The sequence below is a fragment of the Cryptomeria japonica genome, chromosome 5 (assembly GCF_030272615.1).
Source record: "Cryptomeria japonica chromosome 5, Sugi_1.0, whole genome shotgun sequence".
In the NCBI taxonomy this organism is placed as follows: domain Eukaryota; kingdom Viridiplantae; phylum Streptophyta; class Pinopsida; order Cupressales; family Cupressaceae; genus Cryptomeria; species Cryptomeria japonica.
The window spans coordinates 668,336,991-668,361,065 of record NC_081409.1 but is presented as its reverse complement, the minus strand read 5'-3'; the positions used below and the strand labels follow the sequence as shown (position 1 = coordinate 668,361,065).

At 37.9% G+C, this 24,075-nt stretch overlaps 1 protein-coding gene across 4 annotated transcripts in view; it reads right to left on the bottom strand.

Moving 5' to 3' along the window:
• Window positions 1-24,075, bottom strand: part of LOC131054877 (uncharacterized) — a 253,597-nt gene that overhangs the window by 88,930 nt on the left and 140,592 nt on the right. For 3 of the 4 annotated variants that reach the window (XM_057989514.2, XM_057989511.2, XM_057989512.2), the window contains 3 exons: window positions 4,382-4,479; window positions 4,234-4,282; window positions 4,060-4,104 (listed from right to left, as the gene is read on the bottom strand). In XM_057989514.2, the coding sequence (XP_057845497.2) occupies window positions 4,060-4,104; window positions 4,234-4,282; window positions 4,382-4,479 (192 nt within the window). Of the gene's footprint in view, window positions 1-4,059; window positions 4,136-4,233; window positions 4,283-4,381; window positions 4,480-24,075 lie in introns of those variants that run through there. The other variant, XM_057989513.2, reaches the window with a different exon arrangement.

Here is a 24,075-nt window from a genome sequence, read left to right as displayed (position 1 = left end):
AAGAACAAGAAGGAAGAAGATTCCTATAAGGAGACTAGAGGTCACTTCATCGTCAAAAGACCCCAGTTCGTCCGACGATGTAGTAGAATTAGATTATATACCTGCTTCGCCTTCCCAGAGTGACATCGATGCATTTGAAGCTAATGATCCTCCTGTGCCCGACATGCTAGAAGTTGAGCTAAGAGCCATTGAATCAACCGAACCAGGTAACCAAATAGAGGAAGGAGAGATTCCATCCATTCAAGGGATCGAGGTGCATGAACCCACTCAACAGAGCCGCCATGAGTTGCTGCTCCACAATACGACCAAACATGACTCTACCGTCTAAGGAGAGCAAAGGATAGAGGAGACTCGCAAGCTCGAAAGGACCAAAGAACAACCATCACGTCAAGATACCAAATAGTTGTTCAGTGAAGTGGGAGAAAATTCAGCTGCAAGCAAGGAACTTCGCACCTCTTCCACCCTTCCGGTAGCAGAACAGCTGCGAATCTGTGATGAGTCGGCTGAAAACATTAAAGAACAGAATGCAAACTTAACCATATCATCAGCCCAGACAGTACCTCAAGAATGGTTGATTGCCAGAGCCCAGCGCAAGGCCGCCACCAAACCACCTATTGATCTGGAGGACATCTTCTCGCGCATAGACCAAGCTAAAGCTAAGGGGAAGAAAAAGCCTAAGGCATATTCCAGAATGACTAAGGATGAGCAAAGGAACCACACTCTTCACATTGACAGCCCGCCTATAGACAAGCCAACAGATCAGATCACACTGGCGGATTATAGCATCACAACTGTCCCCATTGGACGAGCCACTAAGGAACAAGAAAAAGAAGAATTCAAAGATTCAGTGCAGAATATACTCAGGCAGCTTGAAGAGATAATAGTTGAAAAGAACATGTATCGGGCTCCTGCTAAGCAAGCCGAGGGATACATCAATCAGCTCCTGAGACCATTACACAATGCTTCTGAGTCCCATATTCCCCCGACGGCATTGGCGCAGAGGACCACAACAAAACTTGAAGGAGTGCGGGACACCGCAAGGGCCGTCAAGGAATGGATACAAGACATCAAAAGAAAGGGGGAACGAATCCTTGAGGAAGTTAAAGAGATGGCCCACCATCGAGAACTCACTCTGGTCAAGTTATTAGAGGTAAAGAGGGAATCTCCTAGAATGCATGAAGTAGCTGCCACAACTCTCCCCCTCATAAGGGCTCTTTTCTGGACTCACGCACAGATTCCTACGTTGACCGTAATCTTGGGTCCATACAACATCAGCACTCTTAAGGAATTGTATTGGACTATCACCATGAAAAATGACACGAGGGAAATCATTGATAAAGAGAATGACGCGTGCGAGGTGATTCTGGGAAACATGCAAGAACTAGGTAAGACAGTCCTCCGATCAATGGTTTCAGGATGGAAGAATGACTTGTCCGATGATGCGATCCAGTCGGACTGGGAAGAAAGATTGGGAACGGATAGGATTACCTATTCTGCTAAAGACTTGAGTTTTGCTGCACAGTTCCATGCTGATATGTTGTGTTTCGAGTGTAACCGTGCCAGCTGGAAGGATGGTTTAAAACACATGAACCAGTACCTTGAAGGCATGCAGTATAAAATTCGTAATCCACCTATGCCGCCGTTTAGTCTGCTTTTTCAATTATGCATCGGGTTCCAGGAGTATGTTCACGAGGAACGTACGGCAGGTCGTCATCTGTGGCAGGAATATTTGCACGGTGAAGATGAATTTCTCGAAAAGGAGTGTGAGGCCGAAATAGAGAAAGTGATTTCCTAGAAAGTGCTTTTTCCTTGAAATTTTGAAAAGTGCACTTTTGCACCAAAAGGTCATGTTTGACTTCCAAGTCAACTAAAATGTAAAACTTTATTAATGCACCTTTTTGGATTATTTCTGAAATTGCTATAATTACCTTTTGAGTAGTTATTGCTCCTTTTGGTGTCGTTGTTGATATTTGCCTCGCATTTATGGGTATGGGCAGCCATGTTTTATGGATGAATCTGAGCCACTTGTTTAGATTAGATCTGGGCCATTCATCCTTTTTTGAAGCCTATTTAAGGGACTGGTTCTCCCTCATTTTTCTAAGAAGTTCTTGGATTGTTACAAAAGCTCTGGCAAAATTTACAGGATTTAATGCAAAGTTAAGACTGTTTCCAAATTTCCTTGCGAGTGCATGGTCTCCTTCTTCACTAATTTAGGAATTTTTTTAGTTATGTTTATTTCCTTTATATAGCATTTTCAAACAAACATCCGACAGAATCCTCGCAGTTCACATCATTGGGGAATGGTTGATTGCCCTTCTCTCTGCATGGTTAATCTGAACCTTTTTATATTCTTAGTTCGGTTATTGAATACTCACTATGAATGTAAAATTTCTAATGTTGTAGTTGATAGCATGAAAATCCTATTTTCCTTTGAAGATTGCACTAGATTTATGTAAACATTGTGCTCAAGTAGCTAGTGATGCTTAGTCTAGTTATTTGGAGGTGTCCGTCTGTTTGCTAAATTTTTTATCTTAGTTAGAATTTACATTTCATGTATCTCTCTCTCCCTATCCTTCCCTCCTTTTTCCCCTTTTTTATCAAGAGAATCCACAGGCCCATTGAAAACAGTATCAACTCAACTGAAATCATTTGATAGGAAAGATCATAAAGATTCCAAGGAACTCATCTATCAATCACCTATCTCACCATAAGTCCCCGTGTTTCCAACATAAACACATCAGACCACTGAGAAATCCTGTAGTCAAGACCTGACAAACGAAACCTTGAGGTTAACCCCTCTGATCAAATGTAGAAAATAGCACTAGGGATTTCCTTATCTCAAGAGAGGATAGGATACTCAGCTGGTTTATTCTATTCCGTGTTGGCCGTATGGAGTTTGCAGCAATACGATTCCAGACACATCAACATGTACTAACCATATAGACGGGCTGCTGTTACTGGTATTGTTTGTAGATTTGGAATCTTCGCTTGAAGCAGAGTGTATGGTTTGGTTACCTGCTTAGTCGACGAATTCTTCACCTGCTTAGTTGGATGAAGAATGAATATATTTTGAGAAGTTGTGAAATTGTCTAGGAGTTGTTTTGTCTCGTAGTATAAGTTGCATTCTGTTTTAGATTGATCCTTCAACAAGATACCACTGCTAGTATCTGTTAATAATAGCTAGATAATTATTAATAGCACTAGCATTCCTTAAAATGCTCACTGAATATGTTTTCCCCAGAAAGCTTGTAGCAGCAATCTTTAATTATTTCTGATTATTATATAAGTAATTGATAAATAAAAAATTATTGTTGTGAGAGTAAGATTGTGTTCCTGCACATCAATCTGATTGGGAATGGGTCAACTAGAGAGGATTGGTGATCAGTTTAGATTTTCTTTCTATTTGTCTGTGTTGTTTACTTATTATTTTAGATCTGGTTTGAATAGCTACTGATAAGATTGCTGTAATTATTTGCCACTCTCATTTGATTTTCTGAGTGTTATAGTTCAACCTTTCAATTATAATCTGAAGAAATTTCCTTTCCAATTCGCAAGAAGAAATGAATTTCATCTGATATTTTCATTTCCTTTTAATCTATCAAAAATCCCAAATTAAATTAGATCTGTATTTTCATATAGAGAGCACAGTTTTCAGTAGAACTTGTACTTGCACACATACTTTTCGGACACCTTGTCAATTCCAAACTTTTCTGGATTAAAACAATATTGAGTGTGCTCAACAAGAACAAACACTAATTGATATCGGAAACATAAGAATAAATTACACTGCCTACAAAACATTTAAATTTTTAAACCATGTCATGATGCACTTTCAGTTGCCAGAATATCTTAATTTGAACTGGAGCTACATGACAGCTTTTTTTGAAAAGTAAAGAGTCAAATAAATAGGTAAGAACCACAAACATTGAATTTTAAAGAAACAAAAACAATAACCAATTTCAATACCAACTCTTGTACCCAGCTGATACAAGAGTATTTATCTTCCCCCAAGGGCATCAATGAAAAAGAGAAAAGGATCACAGGGATGAAAGAAAGCACCTTATAAATATTATATGAAGTCTTTCCGATGTCATTTTCTGGTGCCTAGACATTAGATAAGGTGTAATGAATTCCACTAGAAACCACAAACAGAATGTGACAAACATATGAATACAATATAAAATTACAGAGATATCTAATATAAGAGAATCTCAGATAATATTAATAGCTTACTTGTGGATCTTCAACAGAGAGAAGGTGCGGCTGCTTTGAGTTACGGAATCTATAAAAGTTTAAACATGTTGATAACAATATCAAAGTTCAATGAGAAATTTACTGCTCTGCTAAAGTGGATGAAAAAAGCAATCTTCTAGATAGTTACCCTCTTAGTCTCTTCGGAAAAAACTGGCCACCAGATCTACAAGACACCCCAACATCCCATGCATTCAACTTATGCCCATATAGATCAAAAAAATCAATCTGATAATTCCAGGAAAGCCATCAGACAGTTTATTTAAATCAATACTTGAAAGTGAATCCTATTCAGAGCATTGATATCAAATACACACAAATAAATAGCAGCTATACTCTGAGTCATTTGCTAATTTATGCTAGATAAGAAAACTCAATATACATATAAAAGACGTTACACTAATTTCTATTCGTACAGGGGCATGCTTCTTCAAAACCAAAAACATGTAGTATGCTTTGCCTCAGCAATGTCATGTTTTTAGATGGAATTATACTCCACCAGCACATTAAAATTGGACATATGGTTTACATGATATCATCTAAGAAAAAATTGTAATTTAAAAATGAGAAAATTATATTTATTATGCAATATTGGACTTCCAAGGATCAAAGATTTGAATTGTCAAACTATTCCAAAAGGCCAGAACCATTGAGCTCCTCTAACAAGTTCTTGTTTATGAAACCCTCTGCCAATTCTATGGAAGACTTTCTATGTTGTCCTACTGTTATCACTTGAACCTGCACCCCTGTTTGCTAAGCTGTCAACTCAGCAGGCTTGTGACACATGGGAACCCTCCTAGGCCTGTGGGTTGCCTAAAACTTGGAGTGAACCTCCAGAGAAAGCTGGTTCTTAACTGGCTATCACCTAATTCTGACTACCTTGATGATTTTGTTGAGAAAAGAGAAGGAAAACATAAAAATGAACCTATTGTCTAACAGGTGATGCACCAAACAGAATATCTTGAGGAAGAACAGCAAATAATAAACAATATGACAGTAACAATACTCACCTACACAACCCAGTTGATCATAACCCTTGCATAAATAATTTATAAGAAGGTTAAAATCATGGTCCTTAGAAGAGAAAAACACTTCTCACAACTTAAGACTGTTATTTCACTCATAACTTATAACCTGCAAATAATTATGCTTTTGCATAAGGTACCCTCATGAAAATACAGTTTAAAGGACAAGACTATCACAAAAACCTGCATAAACACCAAGTACTCATAATGACAGAAGAATATGGGAAGGCATGAACTACTTGTCACTGCTCAAAGTTATTACAATGCTCTGTTATTCCTAAAAATGTGTTACAAAGACATTCCTTCCTGCAGAGAGAACTCAGAAATTACAGTCTGCTAAAAAGATGAATGAAGAAGAACCCCTAAAAAGAAGACTAAAGGAGGTATATATCATAGTTTTAAAAATTGTGGACTTGCCACGGACTCGCGAGTCCTTGGGAGCCATGAGTCGACTCACCAAGTACTCGTGAGGCGAGTCCTGGCGAGTCCATCTGAAAGACTCGCGAGTCTTTTGCGAGGACTCGCGCGAGTCTTTTCCACGGACTCGCGAGTCTTTCAGATGGACTCACCAGGACCCAGAAAAAAGTCATGCAAGCTTTAAAATTGAGTTTTAAAAAAAAAAAATTGCCTTCATTTGGTATAACTGAGGGAGTGAAAAATAAAAGAAAAATAACACCCGACATCGTTATAAAATAATAAAAGTATTTTTGGCCTCGCGGGGCGCTGCCCCTCGACCCCACCCTGTATCGCAATAGGGAGCGCGCAAGGGGCGCTGCCCCTTGACCCCGCAAGGGGCGATTCCCCTTGACCCCAGCTTGGGGGCGCTGCCCTCGAACCCCCGTCGAAAAATATAGGGGGAAACTACGCCGATGGAAGTAGGGAAAATTTAACCTCCGAGTCTGATTAGGCTTCATATAACAGCATAATTAGCATTGAAGAAATCTTGGTATTATACATTTTAGAGTTGAAAGTTTGAAACTATGAGTATGTGACATGTGTAATGCATTATGGCTCTTATGTTCTCTAAATGCATTAATTTCTTTATGTTTTTTTGTAAAACTACGGTTTTTTTTTGCCGAGTCTTTCACGAGTCTTTCACGAGTCCGAGTCCGAGTCCGAGTCCAAATTTTTGGTTTGCCGAGTCCGAGATTTTCAACTATAGTATATATGCTTTCCAAAAAGCAGATAATGAATAAAGTATTCCACCTCCTCTTGGGCGAGCAAAACCAAAAAATCCACTTTTCAGGCCTTTAAACAAGTCTGAAAGGGAACACACTTGAACCAAAGTCAAGCCAACCCATACTGCCACCATAAAAGCCTTTAAAAGCACCATAAATGGCCCCAAGATATCTCCTGACAGGCCTGCAAGCCTTCATAAATGCCAAAAATATCTCTTTGACCTCTAAAAAATAAAAATACATCTCATAAAGTGACCTTTTAAAATTTATTATTTAATTAGATATTTTGTTTTATTTTATTTTTATATTTTAAAGGCAAAATGCTAATAAATGAAATAGTGATAAAAATATTAACAAAGTGACCAATTTCAATAACATTTTATTATTATTTTATTTGTTAGTATTTTGATTTTAATTATAAAAATAAAGTAAAATAAATTATTTAATTAATATAATAAAAAATTTTGAAAATCACTTTAATTAAATATATTGAATTTTAATGCTTATATAGAAGTCCTTATAAAAGACATACTTATTAAGTGATTCATAATATTACTTAATAAGATATTTAGATTGAAATAAAGTATTAAGTGATATTATAAATCACTTAATAAGTAATGCAAATATCTTATTCCATGGGTCCCTTGCATTTCACGTGGCATGGAAAAGAATAGAAGCAAACTAAGGCAAAAAATGTCTAAAAGCCACGATAGGGATATAGGGAAAGAAAACCCTAAATTATTCCATTCTTCACTTCCCTTTGGCATTTCAATATTTTCCTTCCTGCTGCCGTGAAGCTCTACTTGGGCACCGCCATGGGGGTAGGGTTTGAAGGTCAAAACAACGACTTGGATGATTCTGGGCACATACTGGGCTAAACGTGGATTGATTTTTGCACATCCCACATATTTTGAGGGCTTTTTCGTAATTCTGGAAACGATTTCTGATTTCCAGGTACATATCTTTGAGGCATTTCAATTCGATTTTCAGAAGAATTAGTGACTGAGAAAAAGGAGAAAAAACGCTGTCTTCTGCATACTGCTTCATTATGAACTTGTGTTGGCAATGATCTTCGATTCTTTTCACTAATTCTGTTGTGCTGGGTGTGATCTTTTTGAGCTGGGCGTTATTTTCTGAGTGTTGGGTGCCATGATTTTTTGATGATTTATCTCTGGCCGCCATGTTTGAGTCTCTGTAGGGTTTCTTGGACAATTTGCACTGCTCATGTCGCCACGGGTATGCTCTATTCTGTGAAATATAACATTTGTTAAAACTTAACAATATTATCCCTCTGTGCATTACACGACTGCCTCTCTTTAACATAAATCTGTTGCATGATATTGAACATAATATCTCTCAATTCCATATGTTTTGAGTCATTCTTTGTGTCTGTTATAAGTTTCATATGGAATTCATACCATCAAGTGTTTACACAATCACTCCTTGACATATTAGACATTGGTTTAGCCGAGGCATATGAAGATAGTTCACTGCATGTTAGCAACCCAACTAGATGAGACCATGTAGATTTAATGGCTTGTAACAACAAGAAACCCCTTTTCAGCTGAAGGTAAGATAAACAATCTCTCATCGTTAAACTCATAGATGGACAGAAAAATTCAATAGGCGCTTGGATCCCAGCTCATCTGATTCATAGGTGGCTGCTCGTAGAACTCTAATGTGGCATTCAATGCCTCAAGCTTGCAAGTTGTGCTGAACCTCCAAACCAATACGTTGCAGACGATATAAAATAGCAATTTCTTGCCAAGGCACACCTTGTTGCTTCAATGATAATATAAAAATCCCCAACAGCTGTAGCTTCACATTGAACATTTATCTACTCACAAATTGTCATCAACATACCTATAGGTGTTATATTTCGCACAGTCATTTGGTATTCTATACTTATTCTTAGTACTTACTGCACTGTGATATTGTAACCTTCAGGCTCAACTATAATGCTTTGCCTGGATACTTTGACAGCTTAGACATTTTTTCATCACAATTGCATCGCCATGAATGCACCTGGTTTGATCACTATTCTGTAATCTTGATAGAGGTCTTTTAAATATTTGATCTTTTTATTCATATTGCTCTAAACCTTATTGTGAACCTGATTGTTAATCTGCTGACCCCTATCTTGGTTATCAAATCCCTGCATCATGAGCATTAAAATTTATGTGATTTGTATTGTCTTCCTGACTATTATACGAGCATCATGACTACTCTAGCTACAAACCACCTCATAAGTACTATCCTTTGACAGTACTTCTTTCTTTAAAATATGGCTTAATGATGTAGAGTTCCCTGAAACCCTTGTACATGCATATGCATTGACAGTCATTTTTCAAAAACAAAATGCAAATGGCTGTCAACTGTGAAGGTTAATGCACCAAAATATGACTATCCTTTGAAAGCTCCAGTAACTTCATATATGGTTGTCTTTTTTACTGCTGTGAATGCCTGATTTTGTGCTCTCTGCATTTGGATTGATGCTCTTTGGTTATTGTACTTTATGTCATGACTGATTTTGCCATCTCTGAATCTGTTGTGATTGTATTTTACATGCATTTCCATTGATCAGTATATTACTTATAATATTCTTTCATTTCATTCATGTTAATGATGCATTCTTTATCATACTGTAATAGGCATTATCATTGACTCGTGCCTTAATGAGTGAGCTTGCTATTCAATTCTGGGTAGCACAATGGTAATGCACAATCATAAATGGAGCTATTAGATTAAAGCTACCCTTGAATTGCATAATGGAGATTACTCCGACATGTATACACCCTTGCATACATCCTCTGGAACATGTGACATGTGGCGCGAATGATTGTTGTCCATGCTTTGATTCTTATCGGTATCATTTTCCGAGATATGACTACGTGCCTTTGTTGATTTCATATGAGCTGGGCTCAACCCTTGTGGGAGCCTCATTTACCCCCACTCGTTTGCGAAGTTTATGACCAGCAAGCTGTCCTTTTCCTAATCCTGCACATGAAGCAAACATGTTAGCAATAATATGCATATGTATGGTTGCTTTTCTTTCGATCTGATATTTGCTTTTCCTGAGGTCTTCCGCGATGCTGACTATATGCACCTGATGCATGTAGGGACTATATATACATGCATGCGTTAGTATACGTGTTAGGAATGTAATCAGCCATTGCTTAGAACAAAATGTTCTAACCCATTGCATATTTAACTTCTTTGCAGATACCGGAAGGGAGGCAGATGCAGACAAGGACGAAGCAGCGAGACGATGGCAACATCAAAGCTACTCCAACCGTTCCAGTCATTCAGGGAATGACTGGTTCCACTCTTAACATGCTCTATTTATTTTTGTACTGATGTATACATGTCTATGTATTTCTTTCTTGCACCAGTGTGTATAGCTAGTCTCACGGCTCTTTGTGTGAGACGCATGTTTGAATATCAATAAAAATACTTCCCTTTTTTGATGAGATGTCTCTCTCTTTTGCTGTTACAAACTAGAAGTATTAAAATGTAATCTTTAGTTCATTTCTTTTCCAATGCAGTCGGAATGCAATATAGCAGAAGTAATACGTACTTTGCTTCCATTTTGTAAAAAACAAGCACAGCTTAACCTTTTTTTTAGCTAGAAGCGAAAAATAGGTAACACCTACATCAGACTTTTCATTCCATTACAATGTATTTGAACAAGGACAGCAAGAAGTATTACAGTACACCAATGCACTCCTTCAACTTATTGACCACAATAAAGCATGTTGATCCCAATAACCAGAAGCAAGCAATCAGCCACCAATAGGCAAACTTCAACATCAGAGAAAACCTTGTCATGACGTCATATTAATAGCAAGCCACAAATTAATTAAAATTGCATCATAGGTAAAATTAAAGACCAAGAATACCCAGATGACAAAGACAGAAAACAAGACAAAAGGAACCAAGACAGAAGTTCTCAACATTCTTACTCGATAATTTTCTAAGCACATTACTAGTCAATAACACCTGTGAGACTAAAGAATAGAAAATGGTCCATATCCCATTGACTTATTTCTCTTCCATGGATTTGTGGATTAAAAATCCATCTTCAATCTTTGATAAAACTTATTGGTTCACATTTTGGCAGAGAAGTTTCATATCAATGTATGTCATTAGAAAAATTGTTTAACGCCATGTCTTTGACAAAAAATTTGACAATTTTCAAATTGAAGACAAATCCTCAGATTAAAATTAGCAATCATTGAAAGGTTTTGAGCATGATTGAAAACTCAGAATCTGCAGAAACTCTGCAAGCGGAAGTTTTCATTAAAACACAGGACTTAGTGAAAAATTGGCATATTAAAAAGAAAAATAGAATTGTAGAATAAACTTAAATAACATGCAAAATATTTCAAGAACCTATATATTATTTTTCTATTATTTTTAGACCAAAAAAGACATGATAGTGTGATATATGATTGATACAGCTGTCATTATCATAGAAACTTACAAATATAAAAAAATCATTTTCTAAATTATTTGTTTGACTAAAGCTCCTGAATGGTGGTGCCCTTGAACTGGAGTGTAAAGATTCCTCTTGTCGTGTTGTGCTCTTAACAAAAAAATTGTATGGTATCAATATTCGAGACAAATGGAAGTTACCTTCATTGTCATCACGGTTTCAAGCTTCAGTGTAGGTTAATTTACATCTGCAGCAGTTTTGTCAAGTTCTCAGAACAATAAACACAAATCAGCAAAAGTGTGTTCACAAGTATTTTGCACAAGCTAAGTATAAATATCAAGAATAGGTCAGGGCAGTGAAGAATACTTTTGGGAAAAGATTATCAAGTTGCATTCAAAACAAAATGCTCAATCAGTCCCTGGATGCACACTGCTTCAACAGTGAGCTCAAATGTCAAAATAGGAAGGTCAAGACTCTCAGTGCATGCCATTCTGAATCAAGACTTTAAACAAAAGGGGAGTAGTCCATGGTGAAGTGCGCACATCCTAAAGCAGGAGTCCTATTTAGACAAAACATCTGCAAAAAGTGTACTACTATGGTCAGGACCATAACACAATAAGGTGGACAAATTTCAGTTATAACACACAAGAAAAAAAAGTTCCCCCAACGTCAAGGCACACACACTCACACTCAGAGGTTTACCAAGTTCCTGTAAAGTCCCCACTCAAGACCTATAGGGCAGCCAGAGTCAACATAGGATTGAAAAAAAAATTAATTAAAGATTTAAACTTATTAACGGCTAGTCATATATAATAATCATACTGATAGCAATCAATGATTATCTTGTGGCAGTCCTTGGAGATAATTAAAGAATTTTATTAGATAATGATTTATCAACAGGGATCACTATAATTAATACAGAAACTCATGAAGATCTCTTAGGTATCAGTCATACGAAGATTAGTAGGTTACAATTCAAAGATATGATATGGAAGATAGATAGAGATGGTTAATCGATAATATCAATGATCCTATCATCGAATTAAAACAAAAAGTTTCCATATAATTCCGAATGGTAGAGCTATAAAGAAACGATAAACTATTTATGGATGATGAAGATAAGTATCTCCCAGACAGCGGTTAGGGAGAAATAACATTCTGGCTAAGACAGCGATATAATATGATGGATTTTATTCCTGAAATTCATAGATGAAAAGTCGATACAATTAACATAATCGGTGTAATGGATACATTGAGCTTATACGATCCTCTCCCTAATCTACGATGGAGGATTATTAAATCAATTTAGTCTCATGAGGACTAATACGAATCAAGGAAGTCAAACCAATCTTACATGGCTAAGGAGGTGCAGTTTGAGAACATAAATAGATTCAGATTAACATCGAGCATCACTAGTTATAAGACTACGATTATAACAAACACCATTAAGGATAAGTTCATAACAAGGATCAATTAGACAACGTCCATAATGGAAGACTAAATGAGTATTTATGAAGAGTGGTATTAAGAAATATTAATTAATCCTTGACAAAGGATACGTCTACTCCCAATAAGATACAACCCTTTGATACCCAAGGATATTTCATGACGATTGAAATCGTTCCCAAGGGGGGAGGGATGGCAGCAGATTAATAGGAAGGAAATATAGTAGAAGACTGGTAAAAGGTGGGGAGTTTTATTATCTTATTTCTTATCCTATGGATTGCTCAACTTAAGCAGATTGACCCAGAGGAGTTTTATTATCTTATTTCTTATCCTATGGATTGCTCAACTTAAGCAGATTGACCCAGAGACAATAAAGGTTGCATAGAAAACAAGGTGGAAATCGAGAAGAGCAGCATTAGATCATGGTTGCAAGGTTATACATCCATATTTGACATGGCAGCTATATCACTGTAAGTAATATTATATACCAGACATTGCACGATATAAAGTATATCAATCGCTAACAGCAATTGATATTGCTACAAGCAATATCATCTTACATTTTATTACATCAGACATGTCGATATATCAGGGAGAGCACATTGCAGATTGGAATACCATAAACTGGCATATTTCATAAGATCATATCAGATACAGCCAATCTTTATTCCTTATCAAAATAGGTGAAAGGGAAAGTTTAAAATACACAATCCACTTAGCATTCATTTATGTTGATTATAATTGATTATGTTCATTTAGCGAGTGACATCAATTGATTCGCAAACACTTCTAAATCACTCCCCACACACTCAAATTATCTCTAAACACACTCTAAAACCAACTTCACACAAGGAAACACTCCAAACTAACAACTTTTCAGATTTTGATATGCAACCCATGCGCTGGAAACACACAGACCAGCAGCCTAGAAACTAAAAAATGCTCGTAACTCTATTCACACTCAACAAAATGACCCCCAAATGGATGCAAATGAGAGATACAAGACAGGCGATGAGATTATAACGAACAAACTGCACCCAAGACCCCCCAAATGAATTTATGCATGCATTCCTAGGCAACCCAGCATAATATGGTTAGGAAAGAAGTACGATTTGCATTTAAAAATTAAATACTCAACATTAAGCTCTACAAACTTACAAACTTGATCACCTGTGGCACAGGAAGAGAATGAGCCACTACCTAAAACATGCTACAGCCACACCAAAAACCAGCAACACTGAAATCCGCACCACACTGAAAACCACATCACATTGGAAATCTGAAAATACACACTGAAATCGAACCACACATTCAGAAGATCCAACCACAACTAGGAGTGATGTCTCACACTTGAAGTTTGTCAAGAGCCCTAGGAGGTATTCACCCTTGAAGATTGTCTGGAGTCAATCCGACAGCATAACGGTGTGAATTGTCTGAGATGCCAAAATGAGAGCCCAAGTCATTTACTTATTACTTTTTGCCAACCAAATTCAAATTCAAATTCAAATGCACTCCAAATACGCCCAAACCAAATGCCATTCCATTTCATCCACATTTAGCATTGCATTTCATTTCATTTCCTTGCACAAGTTCGCCCAATTCACATTCACCCAAAATTGCCCTTTTTAATAAATATAAGTGTCATAAAATAAAGTGTAAAGTGGGCGCCCAATGATGACTTTGTGATGTCCCCTTCTCCGCAGTGATTAGTTCAGTTGGTCGTTGGCCTAGTTCGGAGGCCCGTAGGCTAGTCGGGAGCAGAAATTAGGGTTTCCTATTTTCTAGGAGGATTCTTTGGTGTTTTCAAGGGGTATATGTGGGAGTTTGACGGTTTGGATTCTGGATTCCTTTAGGGTTTTCAGAGAGCTTCAAGATGGTTTGACATGCATCTGCATCAGGTGACTTTTTCCAAACTTATTATTTTTAGTAAGTGCGACGATTGCTCAGAATGTGGTTAAAATCACTTTTGAAACACTTATTATTTTTAGCAGTATGCTATTTTTAGTAAGTACTATTTTTAGCATTTCTATTTTTAGTAGGATGTCAACAGGCCTGTTCAGATGTCTATTTCTGGCAGGTTAGTTTGAGCAGTTGGTCTTTTAGCATTTTTTGGTGCTATTCTTGGCAAGGATTCTGCAGCTCAGCTCAGTGGCTATTTCTGGTAGTATTATTTTGGCAGGATCCTGTATTCACTCAGATGACTATTTTTAGCAGTTCAGTTCAGAGCCCCAACTCAGTTTAGTTTTGGTGATTTCGAGCACTTCAGTCTCCAGCTCAATTTGGCAATAATCAGTATTTGAGGAGAAGGTATTTTTAATATATTAATACCTTAGGTATGAGGTATTAATATTTGATTATTTTATGAATGGACGACTTAGGAAGGGAGAAAATATTAATTTTATCCTAAGTCTATTTGGGCGAAATTTGCATATGACTTCAAGGGGGTCGTCATGGTGTTAATAATTAAATTATAACTCAAGGCAAATGGGGCGATTTTCTAAGTATATTGCCTTAGTAATATTTTTTATTTGGAAGTCATAGTTGGGCGCCCACTTTACACTTTATTTTATGACACTTATATTTATTAAAAAGGGCAATTTTGGGTGAATGTGAATTGGGCGAACTTGTGCAAGGAAATGAAATGAAATGCAATGCCAAATGTGGATGAAATGGAATGGCATTTGGTTTGAGCGTATTTGGAGTGCATTTGAATTTGAATTTGGCTGGCAAAAAGTTATAAGTAAATGACTTGGGCTCTCATTTTGGTATCTCAGACAATTTACACTATTATGCTGTCGGACTGACTCCAAACAATCTTTGAGGGTGAATACCTCCTAGGGCTCTTGACAGACTTTGAGTGTGAGATATCACTCCTAGCTGTGATTGGATCTTCTAAATGTGTGGTTCGATTTTAGTGTGCACTTGCAGATTTTCAGTGGTGTGGATTTTAGTGTTGCTGGTTTTTGGTGTGGCTGCAGCACGTTTTAGTTTATAACTCTCAGTTCGTGTGTTAGATCATTCTGGGTAGTGGCTCATTCTCTTCCTATGCCATAGGTGATCAAGTTTGTAAGTTTGTAGAGCTTAATGTTGAGTATTTAATTTTTAAATGCAAATCATACTTCTTTCCTAGCAGTACTATGCTGGGCTGCCTGGGAATGCGTGCATAAATTCATTTGGGGGTTTTGGGTGCAGTTTGTTGGTTCTAATCTCATCGTCTGTCTTGTATCTCTCATTTGCATCCATTGGGGGGTAATTTCGTTGAGTGTGAATAGAGTTACGAGCATTTTTGTGAGTTTCTAAGCTGTTGGTTTGTGTGTTTCTAGCGCATGGGTTGCATATCAAAATCTGAAAAATTGTTAGTTTGGAGTGTTTCCTTGTGTGTAGTTGGTTTTAGAGTGTGTGGGTTCTATGGAGTGTGTTTAGAGATAATTTGATTGTGTGAGGAGTGATTTAGAAGTGTTTGTGAGGATTTTAATGTTGCTGGTTTGTATTTCCAGCCTGCTGTTCATTCATATCAGATTTAGTTTTTTGGGGTTTAAGCTAGTTTACAGGTGTGTGAGTCTATGGGTGTGATGTGAAGAGTCTTGGTATAAGTTGCAGCTGTTAGTTTGGGTTTTGACTTTGAATATCCATGATGAATCATATTGTAATGCTTGTTAGTAGTACTAACAACAATTTATTTAAACTCTCTTAGTCCCACTGCATAAGTGGAAGAGGCTGGCCTTGCCGCCTAGTTTGGACAATGATTCTAGTAATTTTGTAATCCATGTTTGGATTGTAAAGATGATTAGTAGTACTAACAGCTATATACTTGGATTATTGTTCTCTGGCCCATTGCATAAGTGGAAGAAGCTGGCTTGCCGCCTTCTTATCTATTGTAATTCTGTCCTCTCGCTGAATAAGCGATTGAGTTGATTGCAATCTCATTTTCAGTCCTCCCGTTGAATAAGCGGTGGAGTTGATTGCTATTTCATTTCTAGTCCTCCCGCTGCATAAGCAGTAGAGTGATTGTTCTTCAGTTCTCGCATCATCCTTGGCTGGTTTACCGTAAAGTGATTTTTAATATTATCCATATCCCGCTGAAAAGTGGAAGGGGCTGGCTTGCCACCCAAGATTTATTATTTCCATCTATTTGAAGCTAACGATCCCCTCAACACCGTATGCTCTCACCTCCCCATATTGGGCACTTGGTGATCAGAAAGTGGAAGGGTTACAATTTCAGCATTATTGTATCTTCATTTACTAACCTTAATAGGTTCTTGTTGTGATTGTAACTAGAAATAAATTGAAAAAATTTGTGGGGATATTATAGACTTCCAAATAAAAAATATTATTAAGGCAATATACTTAGAAAATCGCCCCATTTGCCTTGAGTTATAATTCAATTATTAACACCATGACGACCCCCTTGAAGTCATGCCAATTTTGCCCAAATAGACTTAGGATAAAATTAATATTTTCTCCCTTCCTAAGTAGTCCATCCATAAAATAATCAAATATTAATACCTCATGCCTAAGGTATTAATATATTAAAGATACCTTCTCAAAGATTGATTATTGTCAAATTGAACTGGAGACTAAAGTGTTGGAAATTACCAAAACTAAACTGAGTTGGGGCTCTGAATTGAACTGCTAAAAATTGTCATCCGAGTGAATATAGGATCCTGCCAAAATAATACCGCCAGAAATAGCCACTGAGCTGAGCTACAGAATCCTTGCCAAGAATAGCACCAAAAAATGTTGGAAGACCAACTGCTCAAACTGACCTGCCAAATAGCCATCTGAACAGGCCTGCTGACATCCTACTAAAAATAGTACTTACTAAAAATAGCATACTGCTAAAAATAGTAAGTGTTTCCAAAGTGATTTTAACCACATTCTAAACAGTCGTTGCACTTACTAAAAATAGTAAGTCTGGAAAAATTCACTCGATGTAGATGCATGTCGAACCATCCTGAAGCTCTCTGAAATCCCAGAAGGAATCCAAAATCCAAACTATCAAACTCCCACATATATCCCCCAAAAACATCAAAGAATCCTCCTAGAATATAGGAAACACTAATTTTTGCTTCCGACTAGCCTACAGGCCTCCGAACTAGGCTAATGACCAACATAACTAATCATTGCGGAGAAAGGGGCATTACACACCTCACAAAGGAGATTAAGTTTAATTCAAATATTTGTAAAAACAAAATCCCTCTCGTCTTCAGGTACATGTTTCCTCAAAGAATGACCAAGTTTGTTTGAAAACCATCCAAAAAGGTGCAGCTGCATGTTAAGGCATTTACCTGACACAAGAAAGGTCAAATTTGAGAGTTAAAAGTTTCCTTTCAAGCTTAAGTGCATGCTCAAATGAGAGATAGGCCGAGGTTGAATTTTAAATTGACTAATCACAGTAATGGCACGTTCAAACATGGGAAATCATCACAACGTCAAAAGCCTCATAAGCATGTTTCAGCAAGGAGTAAGAGTTTATTTCAGATTTGCAAACATTGATAACAATGTCCAAAATTGGTTCTAATAGTGAGTCTTTGGTCATCATTGAGCAATAACTTTTCCAAGTATCAAATACATGCAGCAGAATCTTGTAATGTCCCCAACTCCCCATTTTAAGCAAAATTGATTTGTGAACAATTGGCCGGTTTCCAAGTTCTCTCAAAGGCTAATTGGTAAGGGGAGAACTCCAAACTTCTTGGAGCGCACATGTTCAACTCTGCAGAGTTGTTGATTGAATGAGTTAAGATGGTTATTTGGAGCCTTTTAATGCTTTTGGAATTAATTTCCGACCTTTTGGTTGCTCTCCAAACTCGGAGGAGCAGGCTATTTTAAGTAAGTCACCCAATTGCTTCAGTTTATCATCCTATGACTCCAATATCATTGTGGTATATAACCAAAATTGCATAATCATGTCATTTGAATACTTTCCGCAACTTGGATAACCTATTGAGTTATTGACTTATCTTAATTAATTCACTTAAGTTGTCTAATGTTGGAAATATTAAAAGGACAATTTAGTGTAATAACTCATTGAAAAGGTACTAAGATGTGTCTTAAGTTGGATGCCTAGACTTGGGGGACTTGCACATGAAAAATAATATTAATTCTTCTAAAAGTTCCTTGTGAGAGAAAAAGAAAATTTTATATTTTCAAATTTGGTTATTTCCCTCCAAATAAGTTATAAAAAGAGGATGAGGGCTCATTTGTGAGTTTAGATTTGAAAATATTATTTTCTTTGGCTCTTGGAGAGAATTTGAGATCTTCCAAAGCTTCTTGAAGATGGAAATTTTTTTGGAGTACTAATTCCAAGAATGAAAAACCACCTAGCTAGCTATTTGTTGTGCGAATTGCACACCCATCCCCGTCTTGGACAGGGACCTCCCCCCCCCCGGTTTTGTGCCTTTTTGTCTTTGCGGAAGAGGAAAGAGATATGAAGGATCAAGTTGGTGAGTGATGGAGTCTGGAATGTTGTCTTGATCTTCAAATGCCCTGAAATTTGGCTAAGTCTGGAATTTCCTGACCCTGAAATTTGGCTAAGTCTAGAATGTCCTGATCCTGAAATTTGGCTAACTCTGAAAACTGAGGAAACCTCCAAAAACTAGAATTTGCAATATAACTCCTGGAGGTCTGAAACCACTCTCAAACATCCTGAAAGTATATATGGAATATAACTTAAAGTATAAGAATCTTTCTTATACTTAAATATTATATTCCATGAAATGATCCTCCAGGGAAATTCACCGAACTTGCCCAAGTGCCCAAGCTCGCGCTTCTTGAAGAAAACGTTTAAAAACGCTTAAAATCCTCAATTTCGGACCCTGGGGCTAAAATGTGAAAAAGTTCAAAAGTTGCGAAAATGCCCCAGAGGTCTGAATTTCACTTAAGTTGTCCAATTTCGGACCCTGGGCCAAAAAGTGAAAAAGTTGACAAAACTGGTTGGAGGTCCGAAATTCACATAACTTGCCAAAAGTGCTTTTAGGTCCGAATTTCACTTAAACGCCCAATTTCGGACCCTGGCTGCGAAATTAGAAAGTTTGTTATAAATTTGCAAAAGACCCCAGAGGTCTGAAAAATCACTTAAAATCCTCAATTTCAGACCATGGGGCAAAAAGTTGAAAAGGTCAAACTCGCCAAAAGGTGGTTTAGGTCCGAAAATATTCCCAGTTCGCCCCAAATGCTTGAAAACTCCGAAATTCCAAAAACGCCTAAGGATCCGAAATTCATAGAATTTGCAAGAAAGGGTAAAGGGTTCGAAGTTTTTTTGCAAAAGTGTTAGATGGTCTGAAAACGCCTTAGTAAACAAAAAGGTTAAAACCTCCGAATTTGCAAAAACGTTAAAAATCCGAACTTCACTATAAAATTCGCAGAAACGTTGAAAGGTCCGAGTTTCACTTTAAGTTGCCAAAGTCGCCTAGAGGGCCGAATTTAGGACCCTACAGGCAAAATTCAAAATTTTGATAAAGTTGTAAAAAAGTTCAAATGCTCCGAAATTTGCAAAGGTTTGGTTTAGCTGCGAAATTTGTAAAAAACGCCTTGAAACTCCGAATTTGCAGAAGTGTTTAATGATCCGAAAATTACCCTTCAGCTGGAACAAAAACCCCAAGCGCTCCGAAATTCGCCAGAAGGTTAAAAGTCGCGAAATTCCAAACAAGCCAAAGGGTCTGAAGTTTTTTGAAAATTGCAAAATAGCGTCTAAGTTCTCCAAAATTCACCAGAAAAGCATGAGAGTTAAGAGTTTTAAAATCTGCAGAAGTTCTCCAAACCTCCAGAATTGCACCATAAACCCATTTAAAACGCCCAAGACTCCAAAGGTAAAATCACGCAAAAGTAAATCGCCCAAGGATCAGATTTCACATTCGAAGAGAAAGGAGAAGCATTTTCAAGATACATCTCGCAAAGAGCTTCTCAAGCCGGACGTCATAATTAAATTTAATGTTTGTTAAATTAAATTATTTAATTTTCCAAATTAATTTAATTAAGTGAAATTGGTTGATTGATCGCAGGACGTCTTTAAAAAACCAGGAGAAGGCCTCAAACACAAATCAAGGAAGGATCGCAATCCAAAGCCAGGCGCTAGAAGCTAAAAAAGAAAAGATGCAGAAGCACGAGAACAACCGAGCATTGGGAACCGTGTCGCTAAACAAAGATGAAGTCAACCACCGGTACCAAAGCAAAAGAACACTCAGTCTATGCATTCTCGTTAAAAGGGACACAGCTAGATTTAATTCCAGGAATTCAATTCCTAAAAAGCTGAAATTGCTTTATTGTAAACTGCCTATGGGTCCCGTGCAAGATATTTTTGTGGATAACTATTCCCAACCACCAAGAAGACCAGATAAACCTGAATTAAAGCCAAAAGTGGTTGGTAGTTGAGATATTTGTTGGTTCGATAACTGAGAATTTAATGGGCATGGGTCAAAGCTGCCAGCTTCTGGAAGGCAGATCAGGACCCTTGGATATAGTCCATCCTAGCCTTTGATTCAAAATTGTAATATCTATAAAAGGCAGAGGCCTTTCTTTTGTAAAGGGTTAGATAGTTGGAGATTTTTGTCAGACAATTGGTTAGATGGTTAGATAGTTAGATTTTAGAGTTAGAATAGGTTAGATCTTAGCAGTAGCATAGAGATGCTGCAGAAATTGTTGTAATAGGCAGATGAGATCAATATATAAACATTGATTTGGTGTTTATTGTCTTGTTTTCATCCTGTTTGCATGGTTTCTTTCAGCATTTTAGATAGATCTTTATGTTTTGGGTGTGCAGCTATTTGATAGATTCAGGCTCATACCATTGAGGATATGTTGATTGTGTATCCTTTTGTGTGGTTAACCTGAGCCTTCGATTGTGCTTAGTTCAATTGTAGGTGTCCGTCTGAGCTGTGCCAGAATTGGGTGCTTAGCCGTGCGTCTCCAGTCTGAAAATCTTCCAAGTCCCTTTGAAGATTGCACCGTTCCTGCAAGGTTGTGAGCTATTCTAGCCAAGCAGGAATTGGTTATGTTGAATCCGTCTACCCGCATACCCATGTCGTTAGTTTTAGATCTCCTAACCCTTTCCTTTTGCTCTTTATTGCATAATTCGAGAATCACAGCAAACTAGCTTGTTGCAAATCGTAAGTCCCCTTGTGTTTCCAGCAAAAACACATGAAGCCACTGAGAGATCCTGTAGTCAAGACCTGACGAAAGAAACCTTGAGGTTGTCTCCTCTGATCAAACTTAGAAAATAGCATTAGAGACTTCCTTATCTCAAGAGAGGGTAGGATACTCAGTGAGTTTATTCTATTCTGCGTTGGCCATATGGAGTTTGCAGCGATGCGATTTCATCCACGTTAATAGAATTGGCACTAGAAGGAGGGCCTATGATGAATGTCTAAATAGCTAAATCCGCATCATATCAACCTGCATTTTCAAGGAGTAACTTTATAGCTTTTACCCTCCGCACGCAACAAAATTGGGGAGGGCACCTTAACAGTTCCTTGCAGCAAGTTGAGTCTAATCGACCTTTCAAATGCTATATTCGGGATATGCAAGATCCTTGTTAAACCAAAAAAGCCAAAAAAAATCAGAAAACTAGAAAATACCAAAAAATTATTTCTGAGTCAATATGTTGAGCCAGTCGCTTCATGAAGACTGTCTGCAGTCCGAAATTTTTGAAATCCAGCAAGAGCTAAGTTGGCGGCTATATCCAAGGCAGTTGTCCGAATTTGCATCTTCAGCTCACTGCAGAATTCATGACACCACAGCGCACGATGAACTAAATTGCTTGACATTTTTGTCAAGGGTCGAGCTCGCATTACGGGGGCAGATATTCTTTTGGGATGTCCCCAAACCAGAGGCAACTTTACAGCCGGATATCCCTAGTCCTCTGTCCAGCATCAAAGAATTTACAAGGTTCAAAAATTTGATTGAGAATCAGTTTGGTCTCGAAGAGGAGTTATGCTTGGAGAACGTGCTGTCACCTTGGTGGTGCAGAATTCACCGCACCCCACATTCAGAGTTCACCTGCTCGCTATGCATAGAAGCAGTCAATCAAGTCAAAGCCCAATTTGGACTACCGGAAGAACCAGAGGAGAGCATCACCAGCAAAGTGTGGAGTGCCTACCTTGCTGCAGACGAGTATAGACGAATGCAAAATCCATGCAGCGCCACACTCCCCGATGGTGAAAGGATGGAGTTGCCGATTGCTAAGCAAGATGGATCGGTCAATCAGACCAAGGCAGCAAATGAATTTGTTATCCCTGCAACTGATGAGGACAGTGTTCAAGAGGACGATCAAGGGAGCTTTGTGGATCAGCCACAGGTTGAAGAGCAATTTGCAGCAGCCCCACAAATGGACGATGCAATCCAAGAGTCCGTCGAGGATGTTTTTGAGAGCCAATCAATCAAAGAGTCTCTGTTGTTTGAGGAAATACTGATAGAAGTACATAAGGCTGCATTGTTCATACAGCCCAAGGATTCACCAACGGACGATGCGCCTCTCTTTCATGAGTTCGAGTTCGGTTTCAAGACTAATTTTCAGCCTACGCAACCCAATGAAAAATCAGAAGCTGATTTGCACACACCAGACGCTATCGAGATGCTGCACCACCAATGGCGACCTCCTGATACAGCTGCTAAAGCCTTCTCGCTGTACAACCCACCGTGCAAAACTCTGCATGACTCGGAAACCTGCCAGGTTGTTTCTTTCCCTCCTGCTGTTAATTCTGAAAATTTTCCGTTTAATTTTGAATATTCTGGAAAAACAACCTGTAAATGGATTAACCACGGACCTAATGAACTCCCTCAGTTAATAATTTTGCCCAATGTCCTGGTTAAATTCGAGAGTGGCCAACTGAAAATTTTCTTTTCAGAATACAAAGACAAACCAGCCAAACTGAGAACTGTTCCCACTGCCCTGTTACTGCTGCATATACTGAAAAATCACCCCGGGTCGGGAACGCGTGCATATAGTCCACCTTTTGTGCAGTCGGTCTTTTCTTGTACATAGTTAGTCTAGGTTTTATTTCCTTTTTTGTGAATAGTTTGTTTTCTATTCTAGCTTAGATTTCCCTGTTTTCTGCTTTAGTTTAGTTTGCTTTCCGTAGTGTAGGTGTCCTTTCGAAAGGGGTTGTCTCCTTGTCAGTTTTTGAAGGGGTTTGTTTGCTTTTCCCAGCTCTGGTGTACGAAGTTAGGAAGTTTTTTTCAGCTCATTTCTTGGATGTCGACTTTGGTAGAGCGCCTAATTGACGATTGCCCCCGTAGTCAGTCCATTTTGGTTTAAGGCTTAGTCAGTCTAAAATTTAGTTGCTTACTGCGTCTTGTCGCCAACATCGTGATCACTGCACTTTTAAATGCTTAAAAACGCTTAAGTTTGTCGTTTTATCAAAGGGAGGTCACTGCAAGTGAAAAAATTCTGAAGCTCTGCTTCAGCGACCACTGTAACGCTCAATCCCACGTAGGCTTCACTGCTTACCAGCCAAGGTGAAAAAGTGAAAATAAAAGAGAAAAATCAAAAGAAAAGAAATTGAAAAGAAAAGAAATATCAAATTGCTTGGCTTTGGGAATGCAGACACCTCTGCCGATTTTCAAAAAGAAAATTTATCGGAAACAGAGCAATCTCTGTGAGCTTACAGGCGATAACTCCGTCGGGGCTATAGATGCTTGCTGGCAGCGGGGCTCTATCCAGGTTGCTTTTGGAGTTAGAGTCGCTCTACGTAACTTGCATTAACTAAACAATGATATCTCAACCTTCTTTAGGCTTGAATGAACT